This window comes from Phoenix dactylifera, chromosome 2 (genome assembly GCF_051530095.1).
Source record: "Phoenix dactylifera cultivar Ajwa chromosome 2, Ajwa_hap1_PhDact_Kaust_v1.1, whole genome shotgun sequence".
NCBI lineage: Eukaryota > Viridiplantae > Streptophyta > Magnoliopsida > Arecales > Arecaceae > Phoenix > Phoenix dactylifera.
The window spans coordinates 55069013-55094847 of NC_143191.1; the positions used below are offsets into that span (position 1 = coordinate 55069013).

The 25835-nt window shown below is 42.3% G+C and overlaps 2 protein-coding genes across 12 annotated transcripts; both read left to right on the forward strand.

The window, feature by feature from the left end:
* The first annotated feature begins 9032 nt into the window (after positions 1–9032).
* On the forward strand, positions 9033–14048 carry LOC149768426 (putative disease resistance protein RGA1). 5 transcript variants are annotated; one of them, XR_016399601.1, is made up of 4 exons: positions 9033–9817; positions 12884–12960; positions 13137–13223; positions 13328–14048. XR_016399601.1 is itself a non-coding variant. In XM_089929229.1 (1 exon), exon 1 carries the CDS (start codon positions 9512–9514, stop codon positions 11423–11425), a length of 1914 nt encoding a protein of 637 aa, XP_089785355.1. In that variant the 5' UTR covers positions 9050–9511; the 3' UTR covers positions 11426–12688. The 5 variants fall into 5 exon arrangements, 1 of the variants encoding a protein (XP_089785355.1); XR_016399600.1 differs by having other exon boundaries at positions 9035–9817; positions 13331–14048; XR_016399603.1 differs by lacking the exon at positions 9033–9817 and adding an exon at positions 12710–12776.
* A 6660-nt stretch (positions 14049–20708) lies between these two features.
* LOC103715754 (putative disease resistance protein RGA3) lies at positions 20709–25346 on the forward strand. 7 transcript variants are annotated; one of them, XM_089929221.1, is made up of 5 exons: positions 20709–24105; positions 24212–24288; positions 24471–24557; positions 24645–24749; positions 24846–25346. In XM_089929221.1, exon 1 carries the CDS (start codon positions 20868–20870, stop codon positions 24033–24035), a length of 3168 nt encoding a protein of 1055 aa, XP_089785347.1. In that variant the 5' UTR covers positions 20709–20867; the 3' UTR covers positions 24036–24105; positions 24212–24288; positions 24471–24557; positions 24645–24749; positions 24846–25346. The 7 variants fall into 7 exon arrangements, with proteins under 7 accessions (XP_089785347.1, XP_089785346.1, XP_089785349.1 ...); XM_089929220.1 differs by having other exon boundaries at positions 24471–24749; XM_089929223.1 differs by having other exon boundaries at positions 21330–24557; positions 24673–24749.
* Positions 25347–25835: the final 489 nt, after the last annotated feature.

Here is a 25835-nt window from a genome sequence, read left to right on the forward strand (position 1 = left end):
TGAGAGATTGGTGGTTTTCTTTCTTGGAGGGAATTACATGATTGATGGTTTGTTTCCAACAATTGTGCATCTTCTTTATTAGTTTCCAATGGCTCTATATCTTCCTTATTGGTTTCCAATAACTCTGTATCTTTAACAGCATTTGACAGATTGGTAGTTTCCTTTCATGGAGGGAATTGCATTATTGATGGTTTCCTAACAGATGTCAAGAGAATAGGGGAGGTCTTCGAGGAGCTCTGCCCACCACCATGCCTCGAAACGCTTCAAATTGATGGCTACTTTGGCTGTAAGCTTCCTAGCCGGATGATGACACCCTCATCATCTCTCTGCAACCTGCGAAGGCTGGATCTAGAGAATTGTGCTGTATGCAAGCAAGTTCCACCGTTGAGAATGCTGCCACAACTAGATTTCCTCCAATTTTTGGTGCTTCTGCAGTCACAAGCATCGGATCTAAATTCTACTTGCTGGCAGATGGAAGTGCTGGCGCAGGAGGGCAGAATGAAAGAATAACATACTCTTGCTTCTCCTCCTACTTTGCCAAACTAGAGCAACTTGTATTTACAGACATGCCTAATTGGGAAGAATGGTGGAGGGAGCAGGAGAAAAACCAGACACTGTCGTTGCTACCTTCTCTTAAGGTATTGATCATTAATAGATGTCCGAAGTTGAGGTCTCTTCCAGAGAGCCTCCTCTATCATGCCACTGCCCTGAAGAGATTATAAATAAGAAACGCCAATATCCTCAGAGAGAGACAAAACATCCGTTCTCTTACAGAATTGATCTTGGTGGACAACTCAAGTTTGGAGAGAGTGTCCAGCTTTCCTACACTCAAACTCCTACATGTTTATGCTTGTGAGGAGTTGATGTACGTGGAGGATGTGGAAGCTGTGGAGCACATAGAGCTCGACGATCGAGAAGCTGAAGAATCTCTCCCAGAGTGGTTAGTAGGTGCCGACGAAGAGCGACCATGCTTCCCTTCCCTCCACAAGTTGACTCTCCCCAACAAAATCTATCACTGAGGGCTGCCTGATTGGCCTCTGAGCTGATGACACATCTTGAAGCAAGCAAGAGATGTGGAACTACTTGCCAACTCCGTAATACTCTTCAGGTACGTATTCTGATTAGATTACTAATGACCTTGCCTCCAAGAGAGGCTATGTGTTACCAGTTTCTTTTTCATTTTCTTTTCTTGGCTGCCTTCTATGTGATTTTAATTTTCTTCTTTGTATTTTTCACTCCAAAAAAAAATTTCTTCTTTTCTTTGTCAAAAAGATCGATATCCCTGTACAGGATTGGGACCTTCAACTTCGAAACCAATATCTCAACAAGAACAAGCAACGTCTGTAAGATGCAAAAACAATTTGAAAGGTAAATTCGCTACAACACCCACAATTATTGAAAATATAAGGGGAAAAAACAGCTGTTTTAGTTGCTTGGGAAAGGAAAAGTTGGTGATAATTTATTCTCAAAATTAAAAGTTGGTGTTAATCCTCATGCTCTTTGCTGCTATGATATGGCTATGTATGCTGGAAAGAGAGGAACACTAGAATTTTTCTTAACAAGCAAGGTTCGATTGCTTTATGGTCAGCCCTGTGTTATCAGAGACAGATGCTGTAACAAGGTTAATTAAGATGGTCCCTGCGCTACTAGCGGATGATTAGAAGTCTTATAATGTCAACAGAGTACCCTTCTTTTCAAGGAGAGTCCCACATTAAGTGACCTGCCTGTGCAGCACACTGTCAACCTGTTGCTCCAAAGTCGGAATGTTTCATATAACCTGCTGGAAAAATGGCTGAAACTTTGATTCCTTACAGCCATCACCTTTTTCAGGTGCTGTCTTCTACCTACTCTCTTCTTAATTCAATCTACTTATTTCCTCTATTCTCATTGTATGATTAAAATGTTTCTCTGTTGCTGTCTTTGTTTCAAATTATGTTCTTTGGTACTCTGGTGGAAAATATAGATGCCCCAAGTTGAAAGGTAATTAGATCTTAATCAAAACCTTATGCGCAAATGGGACTATAGTTGCTTACAACAAAGTACTATAGACTGTTTAATTTATCATACCAGCAGCCCGAGTGAACATCCTCAAGGAAGAGTAAAATATAACAGAAACAAAGTGCAAGATTGTAGGTGTAAGGCCTTTAAGAAGCATTTTTCCATCTCGAAGTTATCAAGGAGGAGTCTTTGATTGATACGGTACACGTGATGGAGGACAAAATTTCTTCTTTGATTGGGCAGTGCAGCTCCTTCCGTAGGTCGGAGAAGGAGAAATTATAACGCTGTGCTCCATTGCGGCTATGCATACGGCCATCATCAAGTGCTTATCTCAATGCATTTCTAGGAAAACAAATGGCTGCGATTGGCTGCACGCACAACGGTGCATGCAGTGCAGGGTATAAATTCTCGTTGAGAAGAGAAGACTCGGTGAGAGCCGAAGTTATGACTTGAGAGCTGACCTCGTAAATAGTGTAGAAAATTATCCATTGTTGTCGTAGCAGCTGTACCTCATCCTTTTTTGTTAATGAGGTTATATGAGCTGTACCAAAGTTATAACACCTAGTTCAATATTTATAATTTTTATAACTTCCTGTCCCTACTAGCTATTTTCTCTAATTTCAAAATATACCTCTTTCCACTTAATTTCCTCTCTCTCTTCTATATCTTCTTCAACCTCCCCATGCGAAGCCATCTGTCGTACCAACCGCAAAATAAATATTACAAATAAAAAAAATACATCATCCCTTCAAGTTTCTATACAAGGGTCTATCATCCGTCCGTTTTCTCCCGCAAAGACACCTTTTCCGACCTATTTTTAATTTTTTCTCTGCCTTTGCTGTCCCTTTTTGTTTACAAACCAATGGACTACTCATGGTAACTTAACGGGTCCAGGCTATCACTTTCAATTCTGACCATGAGACTATCTGTGCCTTAGAGTTCCATTGCTGTACGGTTCCAAATTCAAATCAGGAGAACTTAGCTGTGCAGGTAGACGATCCATGTGTCAATAGAATAATGGATAGATATTTGATCATGAAGGGCATAGGGTCTTAGGACCACTGGTAAGGCCGAGTTCAGCTGTTCTCGTCACATTTCTTCTTAGTGAGAGGAAAGGAATTGAAATAGGGAGTGATAAGGCCGAGAGTATTCCGAGCCCCAGAGCTCAGTCCTCACTAGGCTCAGACAGCGGAAGCGACTGCTTCTCCTCAAAGATATTGTCCGTTTTGGGAGGGTTTCATAGTCTCGTCCCCACGCACGGTTTTGCCCCACAAAAGGCGCCTCTGAAGAGAAAACGGTAGCCCCCTCCATTTAAGGAACAGACCTCTTAGCTATTTAGTCGATGTGGGACTAAGTTCGGATCCTTTATTCCCACAACATAGCCCCCAAGCAGAGGGGTCTGTGCCGGAGTCAAAGCTCTCAATGAAAGTACTATCGATGAGGCCGAGGGTATCCTCCGAGCCCCAGAGCTCAGTTCCCACCGGGCTCAGACAGCGAAAGCGACTGCTTCTCCTCAGAGGTATTGTCCGCTTGGGGGATTTCATAGTCTCTTCTCCACGCACGGTTTTGTCCCACAAAAGGCGCCTCTGAAGAGAAAGGGGTAGCCCCCCTCTATTTAAGGAATAGACCTCTCCGCTATCTAATCGATGTAGGATTAAGTTCGGACCCTTTATTCCCACAACAGAAAAAAAATGCTTTGCTGAAGTAAAATTGAGAGGAGGTGAACATATAATAGCTTGCTTACTATTGCCGCCAAAATTGAGAGCAGACGAAATTGCACGGCAATTTCGTCTGCTTGATTAGTCTTCTCAGATGATCTTCTCGAACAGGAAGGCCGACTCGAGGTAAAAATCCGACTTGCAAAAAGAAAGCAGAAAATCCACCTCTCCCATCACCATCGTCACCCTCTCCAATGACCGCAATGCCGACACCATCATAAGTGATATCTTGCCGGATAATGATAAGCTTGCAAAAGAAATTCCGATCACTTGGCAAGAGTCGTCACAAGTGACCCCAAAAAATTGGCAGGGAGACTCGGATTCATTCTAGCTCTCAAGATAACCCATATATGGGATCATTTATCTGCCTTCGTAATTCAAGGAATGCTTTAGTCTCCACTGATAGGGAGGTAGAGATTGGTAAAAGAGCAATTGGAAGAAATGCAATTAAGAAATGGAGGGAAGGGAAGAGATCCAACATTGATAAGAATATTATGCACAGGGATATTAACTGTGTACAATGGTATATTGTACAATAGTATATTAAGTATATACATGCATCTAATAACTATGTACTGGGGATATTAATTATGTACTATGTTATATTAACTCTTTATTGTGGTATATTAACTATATATTGTGATATATTAAATATATACATGTATCTAATAACTGTGTATTGGGGGCATATTAATTATGTACTATAATATATTAAGTGCATACTGTGGTATATTGTATGTATATATATATATATATATATCTAGTAATTGTGTACATGGAGATATGAACTATGTACAGTGTTATATTAACTATGTACTGTAATACATTAAGTATATATTATAGTCTATTATTTTTGTGCTGCAGTATATTAAGTGTATATACGTATTTAGTAATTACGTAGTGGGGGATATTAACTACCGTGTTATATTAACTGTGTATTGTGGTAAATTAAGTATGTATTGTGGTATATTAAGTGTGTATTGAAGAATATAGTTATACTTGTTTGCACTTTGCTGCAATGATTTTTTTTTTTAAGCTGTAGTTATTCTCAACTCTGCATACTATTACTTTCAAATAATTGCATTGTATAATGTCTTCACATATTTAACATTCTGATGCATATCAGAGATAGTTTATTCTGGAGCTTATATGTGAATATGAAGATTACCATTTTATTGTATATTCATTTAATATGCCTGGTTGATCTTCCACACCATCCTGTGCTGGTAGATAGAAAGGTTGAGCTAATTATGGACTTGATGTGCAGCTTTGCAGGGCGAAAAAAAATCACACGGGTTTTTTAATGCAAAGTTAGTTGTATATACACTAAAATCTCTTTAATTTGACCAGCCGGCGTATGAAATTTGTGCACCCATAAATGTTTATGTCTTGGAGAAGGCTAGGATCCCTCAATGAAATGGTTAGTTTTGACAAATAGCCAAGAATACCTCAAATCCTTTGCACAACCAGGTTATGTATCACTAGAGAAGCTCGGTATTAGGATACGTTCAATGACCCACAAAGAACTCATGAATGGCTCTGTCCACTTCAATTGTGCGATAACATTGTTCCTTTTTAACTTGCTGCACCTTGATCGTCTCCCTCACCTTCCTTGCATCATCCCATCTGCCCATCAATGCTTTAACATTCGACAATTGAATGCAGCAAGAGCAATCAAAAGGACTCAACTCTAGGAGCTGCCTTGCTGCTCTCTTTGCCAACTCAACATCCCCATGTTCCCTACAAGTAGGGGTGGCAAAATATGATCCGACCTACCAACTCGACCCGTATTCGACTCGCCACAAACAGGTTTGGGTTTGACCTAAACAGGTTTGGGTCGTAAACAGGTTGACCAGTTTAACCTGTTTATTAATTGGGTCGGATACAGATTTTAGACGTCTGACCCGTTTAACCTGTATAACCTGTTTAACTGTTGGGCTGATAAATAAGGGCCACAACCCACAAGATAAGGTCTAGGGCCAGCCCAAATCCCGATCTCGGCCCGATTTCACCGCTTCGGCCCAACTCCCGCCTTGGCCCAATTTCCGCGCAAGCTCCACTGATTTGTTGCGATTAGTTCATGTCCTGAGTCCCAAACCCTGTAATTTCTTCCAAATCCAAGCCCTTTTCCCCATGTCCACCCAGGCCTCAACAACTTATAGCCTGGCATTCGCTTGCTCGGTGACAAATCGCCTCCTTCTGTATAAAATATAAATCTTCCCCTCTGAGCGCCAAGCCGAAACCATTCGAGGAGGTGGGAGGAAATTGCCGATTATAATCATTTCCTCTGAGCACCAATGGGGATCTGCACCTCGTGCGAGGCGGTCACGGCGATGGTGATGCCGGTGGCGACAGCTAAGGTGATCTTCAGTCTTTACGGACGACGAGATCCGGGAGTACGACCGCTCTGCGAGAGTCTCGCACGTGCTCCAGAAGGACCCCACGTGCTTCGTCTATGACGCTGACATGAGGGAGATCGATGTGTTCGTCTCCGCCGTTGGCACCAGCAAGGAGCTCCGGCCGAGGAACCTCTACTTTCTCGTCCCAAAGATAATGCTGAAGCACTGGCTCCACGCGGTGGACCTGGCCGAGCTCGCCGTCCGAGCGAGCTCCGCGCTCATGAAGGCGGCCCCCGCCGGGGAACAGATCCGACGAGGGGCGCGGTGTCGTTGCTGGTGTTCAACGTCGGGTTCGGAGAGGGAACAGCGGTAGGCAGTGAGGTTCAGGCGGCGGAGGAGGCGAAGGGGAGGAAACCTAATAAAAAGGGGCATGGCATTGGGCGGAAACAGGTTAAACGGGTCGGATGGGTTAAACGGGTTATCTGTTTATTAAACAGGTTAAACGGGTTGGGTCGGGTCAGGTCGGGTTACCTGTTTAATAAACAGGCTGGATTCAGGTTGAAATTTCTGACCTGTTTAATAAATAGTTCGGATTAAGATTTATGATTTTCTGACCCGACCTGCATTTGACCCGATCCGTTTATGTCCAACCCGACCCGATTGCCACCCCTACCTACAAGCTCTCAAAAGTGACCTCCAAAGCATCGGTGCATCCTTGAGTGGCGCTCTCCTTAAGACCTCCTTAGCCTCCTCCAAAAGCCTAGCTCGACCAAGCAAATCAACCATATATCCATAATGCTCTTTAGTTCAATTCCATATACTTGAGCCATATCATCGAAAATCCAGCAACCTTCATTCAACAATCCCTCATGGCTACAAGCAGAGGGCAAATGGATCGCATCCCCTCGATGTGGTATTGTCCGCTCTGGGGTTCAGTCACGCTGGGGCCCAATAAGCTCTTTGAGTGCCGTCACCCTGTATGGTTTTGTCCCTCTTAGGACGGCGCCTCTAAAGAGAAGAGGTTGGCCCCTCCTTATAAGGCACAATCATTTTCGCTACTCAACCAATATGGGACTAAAGTCCCGGGCCTCCATCTACTCCTCAATACTCCCCAAAGCCATGGCTACATAAACCATCTATCATTGCATCCCATGTATTAACATCCTTTTTCGAAGCGTAACTAAACACCTGCAAAACCCTCTATGCTTCCACAGTTTGAATACATGTCCACAAGCGTTGTCACTAAAAATCCCTTGATCTCAATCCCATTCTTATCAACATAATCTCGAATCCACTCGCCCAGTCCCAGAGCTCCAACTCAAGCACATGCTGACAACACATTCACGAGTGTCATTTGTCCCTCCAGACTAGAGATGGGCACTGGGCCAGGCCGCCTATGGCCCGGCACGGCCCGGCACGCTTGCTACAGTAACGGGCCGTGCCTAGCACGACCCATTAAAGGGGGCCGGGCTGGGTTACCACTTTCTGGCCCGCGGGCCGAGCCCGGCACGGCCCATAAGGGCCTGGGCTGGCACGGCCTGCGGGCTAAGCACGGCACGGCCTTTTTTTCCCAAAATACCCCTCAAATTAGTCGTTTTTGGACTGTTGGGAGGGGTATTTTGGGAAAAAACCAAAAAATAACCGTTGGAAACGTCTATTTTCTTCCCCCTGCCAGACGGGCCGTGCCAGGCACGGCCCGTAACGGGTCCAAACGGGCCGTGCCAGGCACGGCCCGTCTCGTGCCAGGCATGGCCCGTAACGGGCAGAATTTTTCTGCCAGACGGGCCGTGCCAGGCACGGCCCGTTTGGACCCGTTACGGGCCGTGCCTGGCATGGCCCGTCTGGCAGCCCGTGATGGGCCGTGCCTGGCACGGCCCGTCTCGTGCCGTGCCGGGCCCGGCCTGCCAATCCACAGGCCTAGCACGGCCCGTTTAGTCCGTGGCCCGGTGGGCCGGGGCCGGGCCGGCCCGGCACGGCCCGATGCCCATGACTAGGCCAGACATCGTCATACTGCATCTGTTGAAAGAGCAAAATCACTTCAACGAAATGGCTTGCACGGTTGATAGCATAGGCGTGGAGTAGTGTGTCAAGGACGAAGATATTGGATCTGAACCCGGTTTTGAGGATTCGGGCGTGGATATGGAAGGCTTCAAGAAGATAAGGAAGGGCTGCGCAAGCCTTGTAGAGGAAGCATCCGATAGAAGAGCTGGAGGGCGAACACTAGGTCCCATGCACGGGTGTAGGCTCGGATCATAGAGTTCCAGGCGAAGGAGGTGGGGACGGGGAGAGAAGTCAAGCGACGACAGCCGGAGAGCGGACGAGGCCAATCTTGATCATGTAGGCATGGGGACTGGTGAAGCTTGGAGAGGTTAGTAGGTATGTCCGTGAAGGAGAGGAAGGATCGAGGGAGGTAGAGGACTGGATCTGCATGGGTGATTTGGTGGAGTGGGACTGCACTTCGGCGGCGGAGGACGGGAACTAATAGCCCCCAATAATGGTTTTAAATCAAGGACGGGAACCAATATAGGGTATGTCTTAGAGATTTTAAAAATCCAAATATGGCTCAGCGATTGAAAATTATAGCATAATATCGGCACGAGGACTGGTGGACCTCGGAGAGGTTGGTGGCCATGCCTACGAAGAAAAGAATGGAGAGAGGGGAGGCGGACGTGGCGGCGGACGATGGTAGAGTACGAGAGTTGTATAGGTGAACTGTTGGAGCAGGACTGTAGCAAAAAAATTAATATAGAGATATTGTCACATCCTAAACCCAGCATCCTGGCAAGTGACACGGCTATATGAGCCCTAAAACAGTACCGTAAAGATCATGAAGGTCTAAGATAAAGATTGTAAAAAGCATAATATCAATACGAGGACTGGTGGACCTCTGAGAGGTTGGTGGCCATGTCTAGGAAGGAGAGAATGGAGAGAGGCGAAATAGGGGAGGCCGACGCGGCGGCGGATGACCGAAGAGCACGGGATTCATATGGGTGATCTGTTAGAGCGGGACTGTAGCAAAAAATTGATATAGGGATATTGTTGGAATTTAAAAAATCAAAATATGTCTTAGGCATCGAAAATTATAGCATAATATGACGTATGGATCAGAAATTGAAGTCTCGGTCTATGGAAATTTTTCCATATATCACAGTCTACAAAGAAACGGCCAAACAAATGTCACTATTATTGCGGGTAGCGTATACGAAACAAAAGCCAGGGAAGCCAGAAGGTCCATTGGAAATAGCAGTCATGTCTATCTTATTATTTATGACGCTCTTACATCAAAGGAGAAGGATTGGGTCCAACGAAGAAAATAGAGCCACCATGCGTAAGTAGAGGGGCACTAGCACAGTAACACTTATTAAATAGTCGTCTCTGTACGTGGAGAGTTCAAGGAGTAACCTACCATTCCCCTCTCTCTGTTTTCACATAGTCCTGTAACTTGGGGAACAAAAGATGGCCATGATCCCGGATGCCTTCGTCTCAAAATTGTGTTGGATGCTGTTAACCTATGCAAACGGAGAGGCCGTTAAGATATTGGGTTTGCCCAACGAAATCAAAAAGCTCCATAGGAGGTTGGAGAGGATACATGATGTTCTTGGTGATGCAGAGAACAAACGTTTCGACAACCAACCCATCAACCGTTGGCTGATCGAGCTGCGAGATCTTATGTACGATGCAGACGACATCATCGATGAATGCTGGATCGAGGGCGGAAAACTTTTCAGCTCAAACTCATCCTCATTTCGTTGTATTGAGCTGGTACGTTGTTGCTATCCTCCGATTGCTTGTTTGTACAAAGTTGGATTCCGTCGTAAGATTGGCAAAAGAATTAGAGATCTCAACCTTAGGCTTGATGAACTTGCCAAGGACAAAGGTGACCTCCATCTTACACCTGCTCCTCGTGATGACGGCTATAAGAGTAGAATTAGCCCCAAGACATCTCCTGTACTTGTTGAACCTGATCTTGTTGGAGAGAAAATTGAGAATGATACAACGAGGTTGGTGGACCTGTTGACAAAAGCAAATAAGAAAAAAATCCCAATCTTTGCTATTGTCGGCATGGGTGGGATAGGCAAAACTACGCTTGCTCAGAAAATTTACAATGACGAGAAGCTTCGGGACAACTTCAACCAAATGCCACGGATTTGGTTGTGCGTGTCCCAAGAGTTCTCAGAGTCCAGTTTGCTGAGATCTATCATAAAGCAAGCTGGAGGTAATCCTAGAGATGCTGAGGAAAAGGAAGTGCTTGAACCTATGCTTAGCGAATTACTTAGGAACAAAAAATTCTTTGTAGTCTTAGATGATGTTTGGGATGCGCAGGTATGGGATCAGCTATTGAGAAATCCCTTGCAGAGTGGTTCAACAGATAGTAGAATTTTGATAACAACTAGAAACATAAACATTGCAAAACAGATGGGTGCAATATACAGTCACATGGTGGAGAAGTTGTCTCGAGAGGATGGTTGGTCATTAATTTGTAAGATGGTGTTTGAGGAAGACGAGGAAGGAGATATGCACGACTTAAGTGATATAGGGATGAAAATTGTAGAGAAATGTGATGGCCTTCCCCTTGCTCTTAGGACGATTGGAGGGGTACTTCGAACCAAGGCAAAAAGGCAATCGGAATGGGAGGAGGTCCTTTCTAGCTCTGCATGGTCTTTTACTAAGCTTCCGGATAGGGTGATGGGTGCTTTGTACTTGAGCTATTTGCATTTACCACCTCCTCTCAAGCAGTGCTTCACTAGCCTTTCATTATTTCCCGAGGACTACCAAATTCCTCAATATCTTTTTGTCAACAGTTGTATTGCAGAGGGCTTTGTAACATCCGAAGACAATACGCCCTTGGAAGATGTGGCGGAAGGATATTGGAAGGAGTTGGTGCAAAGGAACCTCTTACATCTACATCCGATGTGGTATGATCAATTAGTTTGCGGGACTTGCAGGACACATGATCTCCTGCGATCTCTAGCTCAGCAGATAGCAGGGGATGAGTGCTTCGTCGGAGATGCACGAGCATTTGAAAACAAGATCCTGTCCTCCTCCTCATCATCATCATCGATAAAATTACGCCGTTTATCAATTGTAGATGGAAAATTAAAAACCATACCAGATTTTATAATGGAACAGACATCCTTGAGGAACCTATCATTCTTCCATACCCCACTTATTCGTGATCTTCCAGAAAATCTCTTCAGAAAGCTGAGGAGTTTAAGGGTCCTCAGGTTAAGTGGAATGGACATTAACAATCTACCAACTTCCTTGGGAGATCTTGTGCACCTTAGAAGTCTTCAAATCTCTTATACTAAAATAAGAGAGATACCGGAGAGCATAAGGAATCTTAGAAATCTGCAATTCCTGATTCTCTAGGATTGTAAATATTTGCACAACCTCCCTGATGGTGTTGTGGGGTTAACCAACCTAAGGCTTCTACACGTCAAAGGTGCACCACTTGTTGGTCTGCCTTTGGGAATAGGGAGACTGCAAAAACTACACTCACTTGGGGGATTTGTGGTGAATGGTAGGGAGGGCCGCAGATCTGGAGTAGGAGGAGATGACAGGGAGCAGGAGCTCAAGGGACATCAACACGGGAGGTTCTGCACCTTGGAAGAGTTGAAATCCCTTTCCCAAATCCGGCGAATGGGCATACACAAGTTGGAAAGTGTATCGAACAAGGCCGAAGCAATAGCTGCTGCACTCGAAGACAAGTCCCATCTCACAGTTCTATTTTTGCATTGCACACTACCGAGCAGCTCTTTTGATGTGCAGCAGTCTCATACAAATGCTTACGATGAGGAAGATATCAAGAGAATAGGGGAGGTCTTCGAGGAGCTCCGCCCACCACCATGCCTTGAAATGCTTCTAATTGATGGCTACTTCGGCCGTGAGCTTCCTAGCTGGATGATTACACCCTCGTCATCTCTCCGCAATCTGCGAAGGCTAGAGCTAGAGAATTGTGCTCTATGCCAGCAACTTCCACTCTTTGGAATGCTACCACAACTAGATTTTCTCCGGATTTCAGGTGCTTCTGCAGTCACGAGCATCGGACCTGAATTCTACTTGCTAGCAGATGGCAGTGCCGGTGCAGGAGGGCTGCATGGAAGAATAAACTACTCTTGCTTCTCCTCCTACTTCGCCAAACTAGAGCGACTTGTATTTAGAGACATGCCTAATTGGGAAGAATGGTGGTGGCGGTCGGAGGAGGAGGACAACCGAACAACATCATTGCTACCTTCTCTCAGGTCATTGGAAATTGATGGATGTCCGAAGTTGAGGTCTCTTCCGGAGAGCCTCCTCTGTCATGCCACCGCACTGAAGGAGTTACATATTTGTGGTGCCCACAGCCTGAAAGAAATACAAAACCTCCCCTCTCTTGTAGAATTGATCTTGATTAAAAACTCGAGTTTGGAGAGAGCATCCAACTTTTCTGGACTCAAACACCTAGACGTTTATGATTGTGAGGAGTTGAAGGTTGTGGAGGGTGTGGATGCCGTCGAGCACATACAGCTCCCTGATCGAGAAGCAGAGTCTCTCCCAGAGTGGTTAGTAGGTACTGGTGAAGAGCAACCATGCTTCCCTTCCCTCCACAAGTTGACTCTCTCCAACAAAATCTGTCGCCGAGGGCTACCCGATTGGCCTTTGATTCGATGACACCACACCCATCTCATGTTGAAGCAATCAGCAAGTATGGACCAACGACAATCAACTGTATAAGAAAAAGGTCAGAAATGGTTTCCACCTCTGTGTCTCCTGTCTTTCCTCTTTCTGTAGCTATGAATGGAAGATAATTGGCAAATAGCCTGTTAATTTATTCTTCATGTTTTGCAGCTGCTTCAGCAAGCCAGGGATGGATGTTATACTACTCGCCAACTATTTGATATTCCGCATCATTCTCGTCCTTTCAGGTACATATCCTGACTTGATCGCTCGTTTTCTTTGATACCTAATCCTCTTCGTATGTCCTTTCAAGAGACGATATCTGATACCAGTTTTTTTCTTTTTTTCTTTTCTTGGCTGCTTCTTTTATTGAATACATGGAATCCTTATGTGTATATTGCATGATCTGCATCTTTTTGTGCAGGACGTCGACCCAAGGACTGCAGTAAGAAAGAAGAAAAGTCTGGGACCGAATGACATGCATAGCAATTCCTTACATTAATTGGCAATTGTATGACTGCTCATCTTAGTGCCACTTTGAATACCGTATGATAAGCAAAAAATCTATCAAGTTGCTTGTTTTTACACTCACCCTTCTGCTTTTATATGATCTAGCAGGTCCAGCGGATAAGCTGAAATCCTTGTTTCTAGAGGCTTCTCTCCAACTGCATCAGTACGTAGCTTTCATTCTAGCAGAGTCTTGGAACAAGCAATTACCCATCTATGGTGCTAATCTCGAAAATCATTGGCTGCTATGTTGGGTTATCCCTCCTATATTGGAGGAGACTTAGCCCAACAAATGTGGGCTAAGTTAATTACTTTTAGCCCAACAAATATGGGCTACTTTTGGCCCAAAACGTGAGGCCCGTTAGGGCAATGTTTTATGTTGAGAAGGCAAGGTACATGAGCTGTCCAGCACGAGTTAAAAATAGAGGGAGGCAACAGAGAAGATGCAGAATTAATATTCAGAGCGCAGTCTTGATCAAATGACGATCGGAAGGCGATCCATGGTCCGATCGAGCTGAAATTTGTATCGCATGCTCATAACACGTGGTTCTTCAATCTGTACGGTGTGATCGCCATTTGAAGTCTTCTACCATAGTCAGATTCTGTAGAAACGTGGCTGCTGTTCATGTGAGATCTTCTCAATCTTTCTTTCTTATTGTTGATGTTTGCCAAGAATATTGTTCTTAAGATTATGTGCTGATACATGCCTCTAGTTTGGCTAGAGAGAACAGATTATAATACCCATTATTAGTTGATAGTGGAAGTTTTTGGGTGGACTACGGTCCCGTGGTTTTTACTCTCCATATTGGGGAGATTTTCCAGGTAAAAATTTGGTGTTGCTTTTGTGTTTCTAATAATTTAATCAGCTAGGTATTTGTGAATGCCTTGGCTCTAGTTGTTTGTTTCCTAACAGGTTTACATAAGGTGGGAGTTACCTCCCAATCCCAACATGCTAACATTGCATTAATGGACAATTATGAGTTAGAGATTTCTTGATGGTCCTAATTAGGAGAATCAAGACTAGGCCTCTTTCTTGTTCTCGCGCAGAGAAAGGATCGATGCCCGCAAGATGATGGTGTTCCCAACTTCATTATTTCACCTGCTTGGCCGAAAGAAGTTAGTATCGTGGACCAAATCTTATGAGCTCAGTGGGAAGTATTTGGGAGTATTTGTTTTGGGGATTTGTCTGCGGAAATCACGTTCGACGTAGATTCACTTGCTTGGAAAGAAATAACAATTTTTTTAATTTATTTGCATGAATGCATAAGCAGATTGATTCATGAATATATAAACCAATTTTTGTACTTTTTTTTTTTTGGTGTGAGAGCATGTAACAGCAAAAGTCTCTCAATTCCTTCAAGCATTCCACAAGATTTTTCTAAAGCAAATTAGTACTCGAAAACATGAGATCGTGCTTGTCTATGTAACAAAAATTTGATGGAGAAACTATGTTGTATGTCTATAATCTATTGAAAAAATTCTATTCAATGTGACCATATGAAGACCAAGTTACTATAATCCATGCTTAATCCAGCCGATACCCAATTCGGCATTTTGTGGCCCAAGCTTGGCATGATGAATGAAGAGTGAGCTCAGGACATCGATCCTGGGTAACTTTAAGACTCCTTGTTTTAGTAATTGATCAAAGATACCTAATCATCAATGTCTACTGGATGCCTAATCTAGATAACTTTGCCAGCTTTTCTTATAGACAATAGATATAAAAGACTAGCGAGGAAACAAAAATCAAAAAAAAAAAAAGGATTCTTAACCTCTTGAAGGGCTTCCGGTGCTCTCTTCTCCTCTTCTTATATATCATAGCCACCTCCCCTCCCTTCTTATTATGTAAATCCAGAAGGGTGCCTTGGCCCCTCGAAAGAAAAAGGCTTTCATATTTGTATCTCATCAATATTTGTTGAAGATTACAATACTCCAGGGATCATGGGACCCTCGAAAGAAAAATGCCTTGGCCCCCACACCACGGAACTTGGCTTTTTACATTTGCCATGGCCGAGCAAGCATCATAACTCAGCAAATTCTGCATGTTGGAGGAGTAGTGCCGATTGTGGATAGACAAGATGACTTGCCATCTGGCCCTTTTTATAGGATTCAAATATGTAAGCAGAGTTGGTGAAGATGAAATGCATTAGTGAACTATATCCTACAACTCTGACGATACATATGAAATAGTAAAATCAGGATGACTAACACTTGAATTATGATTCTAAAATTTGAATTAAATGGGAGTGTGGCATCTCCATTTGAATTTTACAATTTGAATTGTATGGGAGTATAGCTAAAAAGGTTAGCCATGCACATGTCCATATCGTGCATGGCACAGCCAACCAAGTTGCATGAGAGCCTACATGCAGGGTCATCAGTCGAAAACCTATAAATCCCAAATGGACTTTGACTTATTGGGCTTCATTAAGTTCCATCATAAAAAGATATTTCACAATATTGGCAGTATCTTCATCTCAGCCCCATATCAAGCCACATATCAAAGATTCATGATTTTACGAATTTCTAATTTTAAATTTTGAATTCTGAATTTTGAAGTTCGAATAGCATAAATTTAGAATTGATCCTAAGGATCCATTTGTTATTTTTTTCTATCTTTGTATCATCCTAGTTGTAATCTTTTGTACATTCTCAACTATAAACATGCATGATGACTACCTCATGAGGTAGGTAAAAAAAGTTCTCCACAATATTTCTTTTACACATATTCTTTTTTTCTACATACAAGTTTGGAGCAAAAGCTATGGCCCTTCTAACCAACATACATATTGAATACTAAAGTTAGCATTTCACACTACCAACCGACCGCAACGTGCAGCCTTGAATATATTACAAAGAGGATGGGATTAAGAAAATCAGGAGGTCTTCGAGGAGCTTTGTCTGCTACCTTCCGTATAATTTCTTAGTATCCATTGCTACTTTGGGCAGAAATCTAGCCTTTACCCTGCCGAAGATCTTAGCATCAGAGTTGTGCAATGTCAAAGGCATACATTATTAGATATTTTAAGCCATGCATGTGGTTGGATGGCCATCATCCTAGAGATTATCCTTTCTTCCTTGACTTTGTTCGAATAATAAATGCAATATATCATTTGGGTCATTTCACTAAAATAAAAAACTATTGGCAAATGGTAATCCATGGCAACAAAGTAGCACCGCTAATTAGGCGACTGTTGTATTTATCTGCAGCTTTGTAGTTTCATGATGAATTTGCCAAATTTAGGTGGAACCTTGCTTTAATTATGGCTCACCCCATAATGTCACTCTTCACCGGCTGATGGAAAATAGAGATGCTCCAAGTTGAAAGGTAAATTAGTTCTTAATCAAAACCTTATGTGCCAAGAGAAATGTAATTGCTTACAACAAAACACTTTGGACTGTTTAATTTATAACACCAGCAGCCTGAGTGTTTTGGCGAGCAAACATCTTGCTTCTCAGGAAGTGATTTCGCATCTGAGTATAATGGTTAAAATTGGTCCAAAAAACATGTACTCGGTTCTTTAAGCCGCTAAGGCATCGAATTAAAATTTTCTTTAATTCGCGGAAAAATTGATTTACAAGTTCCAATCATCTTTTTTCAGCAAAATGGTGGAAATACTACTACACATTTCACTGATACAATGAAATGGTGAAACGGGTCCGACCTAAGAACAAAAATAAGTCCAATAAGGCCTCCCATTAGAACTAGCAACTGCTGGATCGGTTCCATGAGGACTCTGGTGACTGCCCAGTACAAAATTACAACATCCATTCTACATCAGTTCAAAAAATAAGGACTCTCAAGCCCATTCATACCACACATCCTACATGCATCTATTATCATCTTTGTTTCATGTCTCTTCTTTCGCATTAATTTTTGTGTTATGGCTGGCGTCATTCAACAAATCAGTTCATTTCTTCTATTTTAAAATGTTTTTGTCAAAGCAGGTGGGAGACCTGGTTCTTCTAATTTTTTAAGAGCCCAATAGATTGTTTCATCCCACAGCAAAAAAGAATAGATTGTTTCATTTTGTTATGTTCTAGTGGTAATCAAACATTTTTTTATGCCACTAGAATGTATTATTATTATCATTTCAGTAGACTAGAAAGCTAAAACTAATGTGGGAACTTGGAAGGGAGATGGAACCAACAGCTTAGGTGTCCAAACACGTTCGTAATTTCACTCTTTTCTTTTTGGGAACAAAAAAAAAAAAAAAAAAAAAAAAGGAGAGGGAGGGCCCATTCAGATGTCATTGAGTTAATAAAAAGGCGTTATATCAACAAAGAGTTATATCGAGGAAGAGTAAAATATAACAGAAACCCACATGATAACAGAAGCAAGGTGTAAGATTTTTAATAAAAAAAATTTGCATGTTGCAATTATTGAGGTGGAGTCTGCGATTAGCATGGTGCACACAGCTATCTTCTACTTCTACAGAGTAGAAAAAGACTCGGTCAGAGAAAAAATAATATCCTGCATGGTGTGCAAGCATGCCACCTACCACATCCACTCATTTCTATGAGTCTTATTCATGCTTATCTCATTGATGACGCCCTTACATCAAAGGATAAGGATTGGGTTCAGCTATCATGCATGGGACCTAAGGCTGCAAATGGGTCGGGTCGACCCGTGACCCGATCCGACCCGACCCGCGTAGACCCGACCCGACCCGAATTTTAGGACCCGCGGGTCCGGGTCGGGTCCTAAAATTGGACCCGAATCATTTTCTGGATCGGGTCTGGGTTTACCAAACGGACCCGACCCGACCCGAATGGACCCGAAGAGAGAAAGAGAGAGGAAAAGCAAAAGAAAGTCTTTTCTTTTTCTTTTTCTTTTTTTTTTTGGCGTGGGTTGTGGTACTGTTGGTCAGTGTGGGAGGATAGCAAGTTAGCAACAAGCATAGGTTCACAGAATCCAAAGGAACGTCGGCCCGTCAGGATTCTCTCTCGATCTATTACACTGTTGAGACCTCTGGTGTCTCGGTAGCTGCCTTTTTTTTTTTTTTTTCCTTCTGTTTTTTGGTTTTTGTTTCTTTTAACTTTTGAACTTTGAAGGGAGAAAGTGAGGGAACACTGCAACTGAATATGGGTCATGTGCCAGTTTTCTGTAATGGAATTGGATTTTGGAAGAAGGTCTGGGATTTTTTTTGTCCTCGTGAGAGGGGAGCTGGGAGACACCGAGTTCCGTCCAATCAGTCATACAGATAAAAAATAGTGTGATATGAATTTTGGCTTGTAGACCGACTTAGTTAGTAAGTCATGGGTCATCTGTTCTGACTGGAGCTCAATTGCAAGTCTTTCAAGTCATGGGTCACCCAGCACCTCATAATTATGATACGACCAAATTAGATTTGCCCAAATTTTTTTCCAAAAGCACAAAAAAATTAGACCCGATCGGACCCGAACCCGATCCGAATCAGACCCGAACCCGACCCGAACCCGACTCGGACCCGACCCGACCCAACCCGATCTTCAACCGGGTCGGGTCCAGGTCCAAAATTGGGACCCGAACAAAAAACCGGATCGGATCGGGGTCACCTAGGACCCGACCCGACCCGACCCATTTGCACCCCTAAATTGGGACCATTTTGATGACCCTATGCAGCTTAGGCTCTTGGACCATGCATTGAGATACATGAAAACTTTCGTTCGGATGTGCTATGTGCATAGATCATGACCATACATTTGGCACCAGCACACATAACCAACGTGCATCAACGCCTTCGATGGTCCACTTAGCTTCAAAACCAACTTGTCCTTTGTATTTTTCCTTTTTTAGTCAAGTCACAACAGCTGTATCCATGAGCAAGTGTGAAATTTTCTCATTTTTTAATATAATTTTTTGGGTACAGTATTCTTCCGCCGCCTAACAGCAATATCCATGAGCAAGTTGCAAAATTTCCACATTCTTTAATATATTTTTCGGGTACAGTATTCTTCCGCCGCCTAACAGCAATATCCATGAGCAAGTTGCAAAATTTCCACATTCTTTAATATATTTTTCGGGTACAGTATTCTTGTTTCCACCACTACACGCGAACCAGTCGGACCGGATACTAATACATCTATATTTATTTTATTTAATAAATATAATATAAATATTAATATTAATTAGATTAAAAAATTTAAATTAATATTTATTTTAAATAAATACGAATACGAATTGAATACCAAAATTATAGGTATGGATACAAATATAAATCAGATAACTAAACTTTATGACCAAAAAATCAAAGTATTACTAAATAATGATGAATCAAAATAATAGTATTTTATTTATTTTTTAAAAATAAATAAGTGCTATATAAAATTAAATAGGATTATAAATAGAATCGGATATTCAAATAAAGATTGGATAGTTGTTTGTCCATATCCATATCTATTTCTCTTTAATGGATATGAATACAAATATTGATATTGGTCGGATTCTCAGATATTATCCAATCCACTTTCACCTCTAGCAGCATATCGAAGAGTTTAGAATTTCTGTATTTGGAATAATTTGGAAGCCTTCGTTTCCATTTTTTTTTGGTCATAATAATATTTTTCAAAAATTTCAAACCTCCATAATTTAATTTAAAATATTATTAAATAATATCATGATTATATTTTAAAAGTAGGATAAACTTTTAGCTACTAATAACCAACGACCTGTGACAACCAACTAGCACCTAGTATTTTTTATATATATTATTAGTATTGGCAACAGCTGTCTTCTCATTTTCAATATAATACTAAAGTACAGAAATAATGCCGGTGTTTCTACTGTAATACAATGTAATAATTTTAATGAATGGAGGAGTCAAGGTTGTTGGAACCTTACCTTGCATCTCAAGCTTATTCTAACAATAGCAACAATAATAATAATATTTAAAACAAACCACAGAAATAGACCAAAACTTTGAATTTTTCAAAAGAAAGTGTACTTCATAGATGATGCTATTGCACCAACTAAAAAATAATAAACAAAGAGAAGGCAGAGATTGACAACTCCAGAATAAAATAAATCATTCTTATCCTATTGATAATGATATATATTATGCCAAACTAAAACTTTGGCCAAGGAAACTAGCAGGTGCATTGCAAATGAACAGCCATACCTATCTCATTGATGACGCTCTTACATCAGAGGACAAGGGTTGGGTCCAACGGTCATGCATGGAACCATTTTCATGACCCAATGCAGCTTAGGCCCTTAGATTATGCATTGAGATACATGAAAGCTTGCGTTCGGATGTCCGTCCTCCGTATTTTTGGCACCGGCATGCATGACCGAGCTGCATTAAGGCCTTCAATGGTCCACTTCTTACACTAAAATCAAAAATGAAAGAAAATAAATAGGCGATGGACCATGCTAATCCCACTATAAATGCTATTACACCAAACCAAAAATTAAAAAAAAAAAAAAAAAGATAAATGACAGTTCCCACATAAAGTAAGGGCAGACCCCCTCAATACGTCATATATTAGTTCATGGCATCTTCGGAGTAAAATAATGGAAATAGCTCTTCCATATCGCATGTCGTGTTTAGGAGGGTAGAGGGGTATTAGCGGTCATTAAATAGTTGTCTTTTTGGAGAGCGCAAGCAGTACCCTACCATTTCCAGCTCTCCATCCTCCCATCATCTTGCACTTGGAGAAACAAAAGATGGCCATGATCGCAGATGCCTTCGTCTCCAAATTATGTGAGATGCTATTAACCTATGGAAAGGAAGAGGCGGCCAAGATCTTGGGTGTGCCTGATGAAATCAAGAAGCTCCATAGGAGGCTGAAGAGGATGCGGGTCGGTCTCGCTGATGCAGAGAATAGACGCTTCGACGACGAAGGCATCAACCTTTGGCTCAACGAGTTACGAGATCTCATGTACGATGCAGACGACATCATCGATGAATGCCGGATCGAGGGTGAGAAGCTTCTCAGCTCAAACTCATCCTCATCTCGTTGTGCTGAGTGGGTACGTTGTTGCAACCCTCCCTTTGCTTGCTTGCACAAAGTTGGATTCCGTCATGAGATTGGCAATAGAATTAGGGATCTCAACCTTAGGCTTGATGAACTTGCCAAGGACAAAGCTGACCTCCATCTTACACCTGCTCCCCATGATGACCGCTGTAAAAGTAGAATAAGTCGCAAGACATCTCCTGTACTTGTTGAACCTCATCTTGTGGGAGAGAAAATTGAGGATGATACAAGGAGGTTGGTGGACCTGTTGACCAAAGAATATAAGAAAAAAATTCCAGTCTTTGCTATTGTCGGCATGGGTGGGATAGGCAAAACTACTCTTGCTCAAAAAATTTACAATGATGAAAAGCTTCGGGACAACTTCAACCAAATGCCACGGATTTGGTTGTGCGTGTCCCAAGAGTTCTCAGAGTCTGATTTACTGAGATCCATCGTACAACAAGCTGGTGGTGATCCTGGACATGCTAAAGAGAAGGAAGTGCTTGAACCCATGCTTAGCGAATTACTTAGGAACAAAAAATTGTTTGCAGTCTTGGATGATGTTTGGGATGCACAAATATGGGATAAGCTATTGAGAAATCCTTTGCAGAGTGGTCTGGCAGGTAGTAGAATTTTAATAACAACTAGAAATATAAATATTGCTCAACAGATGGGTGCTATACAAACTCATATAGTGGATAAGTTGTCTCGAGAGGATGGTTGGTCATTAATTTGCAAGATGGTGTTTGAGGAAGACGAGGAAGGAGAAAGGGATGTGTTAAAGGATGTTGGGATGAGAATTGTAGAAAAATGTGATGGCCTTCCCCTTGGTCTTAGGACGATTGGAGGGGTTCTTCGAACCAAGGCGAAAAGGCAATCGGAATGGGAACTGGTCCTTTCTAGCTCAGCATGGTCTTTTACTAAGCTTCCGGATGGGGCGATGGGTGCTTTGTACTTGAGCTATCTGCATTTACCACCTCCTCTCAAGCAGTGCTTCACTTGCTTTTCATTATTTCCCGAGGACTACCTAATTTATCGAGGTTTTTTTCTTAATAGTTGTACTGCAGAGGGCTTTGTAACATCCGAAGACAATACGCCCTTGGAAGTTGTGGCGGAAGGATATTGGAAGGAGTTGGTGCAAAGGAACCTCCTACAGCCAGATCCTGGATATTATGATCTATTAGCTTGCAGGATGCATGACCTCCTGCGATCTCTAGCTCAACATATAGCAGGGGATGAGTGCTTCGTCGGAGATGCACGAGCATTTGAAAAAAAGATCACGTCCTCCTCTTCCTCATCAGCATCGATAAAATTACGCCGTTTATCGATTGTAGATAGAAAATTAGAAACCATACCAGACTTTATAATGGAACAGACGTCCTTGAGAACCTTGTCATTCTTTTATTCCCCACTTATTCGGGATCTTCCAGAAGATCTCTTCAAAAAGCTGAGGAGTTTAAGGGTCCTGAACTTAAGTGAAACTGCCATTTGCAATCTCCCAACTTCCTTGGGAGATCTTGTGCACCTTAGACGTCTTGATCTCGATGCGACTCCAATAAGAGAGATACCAGAGAGCATAGGAAATCTTAGAAATCTCCAATTCCTGCCCCTCCCGAATTGTAAATATTTGCACAACCTCCCTAATGGTGTCGTGGGGTTAATCAATCTAAGGATTCTAAACGTCGTGGGTGCGCCACTTGATGGTCTCCCTAAGGGAATAGGGAGACTGAAACAACTAAGTGAATTATTGGGATTTGTGGTGAGTGGTAGTGAGGGCTGCAGATCTAGAGTGGGAGAAGATGACACGGAGCAGGAGCAAGAGCACAAGGGACATCAACATGGGAGATTCTGCACCTTGGAGGAGTTGAAATCCCTGTCCCAACTCCGAAGTTTGACAATAGTAAACTTGGAGAGGGTATCAGACAAGGCTGAAGCAAAAGTCGCTGCACTTCAAGCCAAGCCCCATCTTATCTACCTAGATTTGTGTTGCACGCTACCGAGCAGATCTTCTGATGTGCAGCAGCCTCATGCAAATGATTACGAGGAGGAAGATATCAAGAGAATAGGGGAGGTCTTCGAGGAACTCTGCCCACCGCCATGCCTTCAACATCTTGAAATCAATGGCTACTTCGGCCGTGAGTTTCCCAGCTGGATGATGACACCCTCCTCGTCATCACTCCACAACCTACGAAGGCTGGATCTGCAGGATTTTGCTCTATGCCAACAACTTCCATCCTTGGGAATGCTGCCCCAACTAGATTGCCTATGGATTAAAGGTGCTTCTGAAGTCACGAGCATCGGGCCTGAATTCTTGGTGCTGGCGGGTGCTAGTGCTGGTGGAAGAAAAACAGACTCTTGCTTCCCCAAACTAGAGGAACTTGGATTTGAAAACATGACTAATTGGGAAGAATGGTGGTGGCGGTTGGAGGAGGAGGACAACCAGACAACACCGTTGCTACCTTCTCTTAAGGAATTACATATTTATAATTGTCCGAAGTTGAGGTCTCTTCCAGAGAGCCTCCTCTGTCATGCCACCGCACTGAAGGAGTTACGAATTAGAAGGGCCCACAGCCTGAGAGAAATACAAAACCTCCCCTCTCTTACAGAATTGATCTTGTATAGCAACTCGAGTTTGGAGAGAGCGTCCAACTTTCCTAGACTCAAACACTTAGACGTTTATGATTGTGAGGAATTGAAGGTTGTGGAGGGTGTGAATGCCGTGGAGCACATACAGCTCGATGATCGAGAAGCAGTCTCTCTCCCAGAGTGGTTAGTAGGTGCTGGTGAAGAGCAACCATGCTTTCCTTCCCTCCACAAGTTGACTCTCTCCAACAAAATCTGTCGCCGAGGGCTGCCCGATTGGCCTTCAATCCGATGAAACAACACCCATCTCATGTTGAAGCAATCAGCAAGTATAGGCCAACGACAGTCAACCGTACAAGAAAAAGGTCAGAAATGGTTTCCACCCGTGTCTCCTTTCTTTCCTCTTTCTGGAGCAATGAATGGAAGATAATTGGCAAACAGGCCCATCAATTTATTCCCCATATTTTGCAGCTGCTTCAGCAAGCGAGGGATGGAAGTTATACTACTCGGCACCTATTTGATATTCTACATCATTCTCGTCCTTTCAGGTACATATCCCAACCTGATCGCTTGTTTTCTTCTGATACCTAATCCTCTTCGCATTTCCTTTCAAGAGACGATATCTGATACCAATTTTTTTTTTCTTCTTTTTTTTTTCTTCGCTGCCTTCTTTTATTGAATACAAGAAATCCTTGTGCGCATATTGTATGATCTACAGCTTTTTGTGCAGGTCTTGGACCCAGGGACTGCAGTAAGAAAGAAGAAAAGCCTGAGACCGGATGATATGCAGAGCAATTCCTTACATTAATTGGCTACTGTATGACTGCTCATCTTAGTTTCACTTTGAATACCGTATGATAAGCAAAGATCTATCAAGCTGTTTGTTTTTACACCCTTCCTTCAGCTTTTGTATATTTTTGCAAGCCCAACAGGTCAGCTGAAATCCGAAGCTTCTCTCCAATTGTATTGGTTGCTGTTATTCTAGCAACAGCCAATTATAGATTCTATGGTACTAATTCCAAAAACCACTGGCTGCTCAGATGCATTACTCAACAATTACTAATTAGCAGAATCAAGACTAAACCTCTTTCTTGTTCTCGTGCAGAGAAAGGATCGATGACCCCAAGGTGATGGTGTTCCAAACTTCATTACTTCACCTGCTTGGCCGTAAAAAGTTTGCATCATGGACAAAATCTTATGAGATCATTGTATCATACTTGGGAGTATCAGACATTGGAAAGATGTGAATGAAAGTATGGAGTCTACGAGCAAGTACATTAACGAATTCTGGGCACATTTGTTTTGGGGATTTGACTGCGGAAATCATGTTCGACGTATTATTACCACATTTGGATGGACAAGGATTAGAAAGAAATAACATTTTTTTAGAATGTATTTGCATGAATGCATGAGCAGATGGATTCATGAATACATAAACTATATTTTGTACTTTGATGTGAGAGCATGTAACAGCAGAATTCTCTCAATTCCTTCAAGCATTCCGCAAGATTTTTCTATTAGTATCCGAAAACACGTGATAGAGAAAACATGTTGTATGTCTATGATCTATTGAAAAATTCTTTTGATGCATCTATCAATGTGACCATATGAAAACCGTCAGACCTGATAATTGGGTTGTTATTCATTTGATGATGATGCTATTTTTATGATGGAGTCTGTGCCTAGCGATACCAAATTCAGCGGGTTGGGCCAGGTTAAATGTAGTCTCAAGCTTACTCCAAGTTACTATAATTCATGCTCAATCCAGCCCATACCCAATTCGACAGTTTTTGGCCCGAGCTCAGCATGATGAATGAAGAGTGAGCTTAGGACATCGATCCTGTTTACCTTTGAGACTCCTTGTTTTAGGAACTGATCAAAGATACCTAATCATCAATATCTACTGGATGCCTAATCAAGATAACTTTGCAAGGTTTTCTTATAGATAATAGATATAAAAGACTAGCGAGGAAACAAGAATCAATATATATATATATATATATATATATATATATATATATATATATATATATATATATATATATATATATATATATATATATATATATATATATATATATATATATATATATTA

Coding starts and splice junctions, on each gene's coding strand:
- LOC149768426 (XM_089929229.1), top strand. CDS start 9,512: ATGGCCATGATCCCGGATGCCTTCGTCTCAAAATTGTGTTGGATGCTG.
- LOC103715754 (XM_089929220.1), top strand. CDS start 20,868: ATGGCCATGATCGCAGATGCCTTCGTCTCCAAATTATGTGAGATGCTA.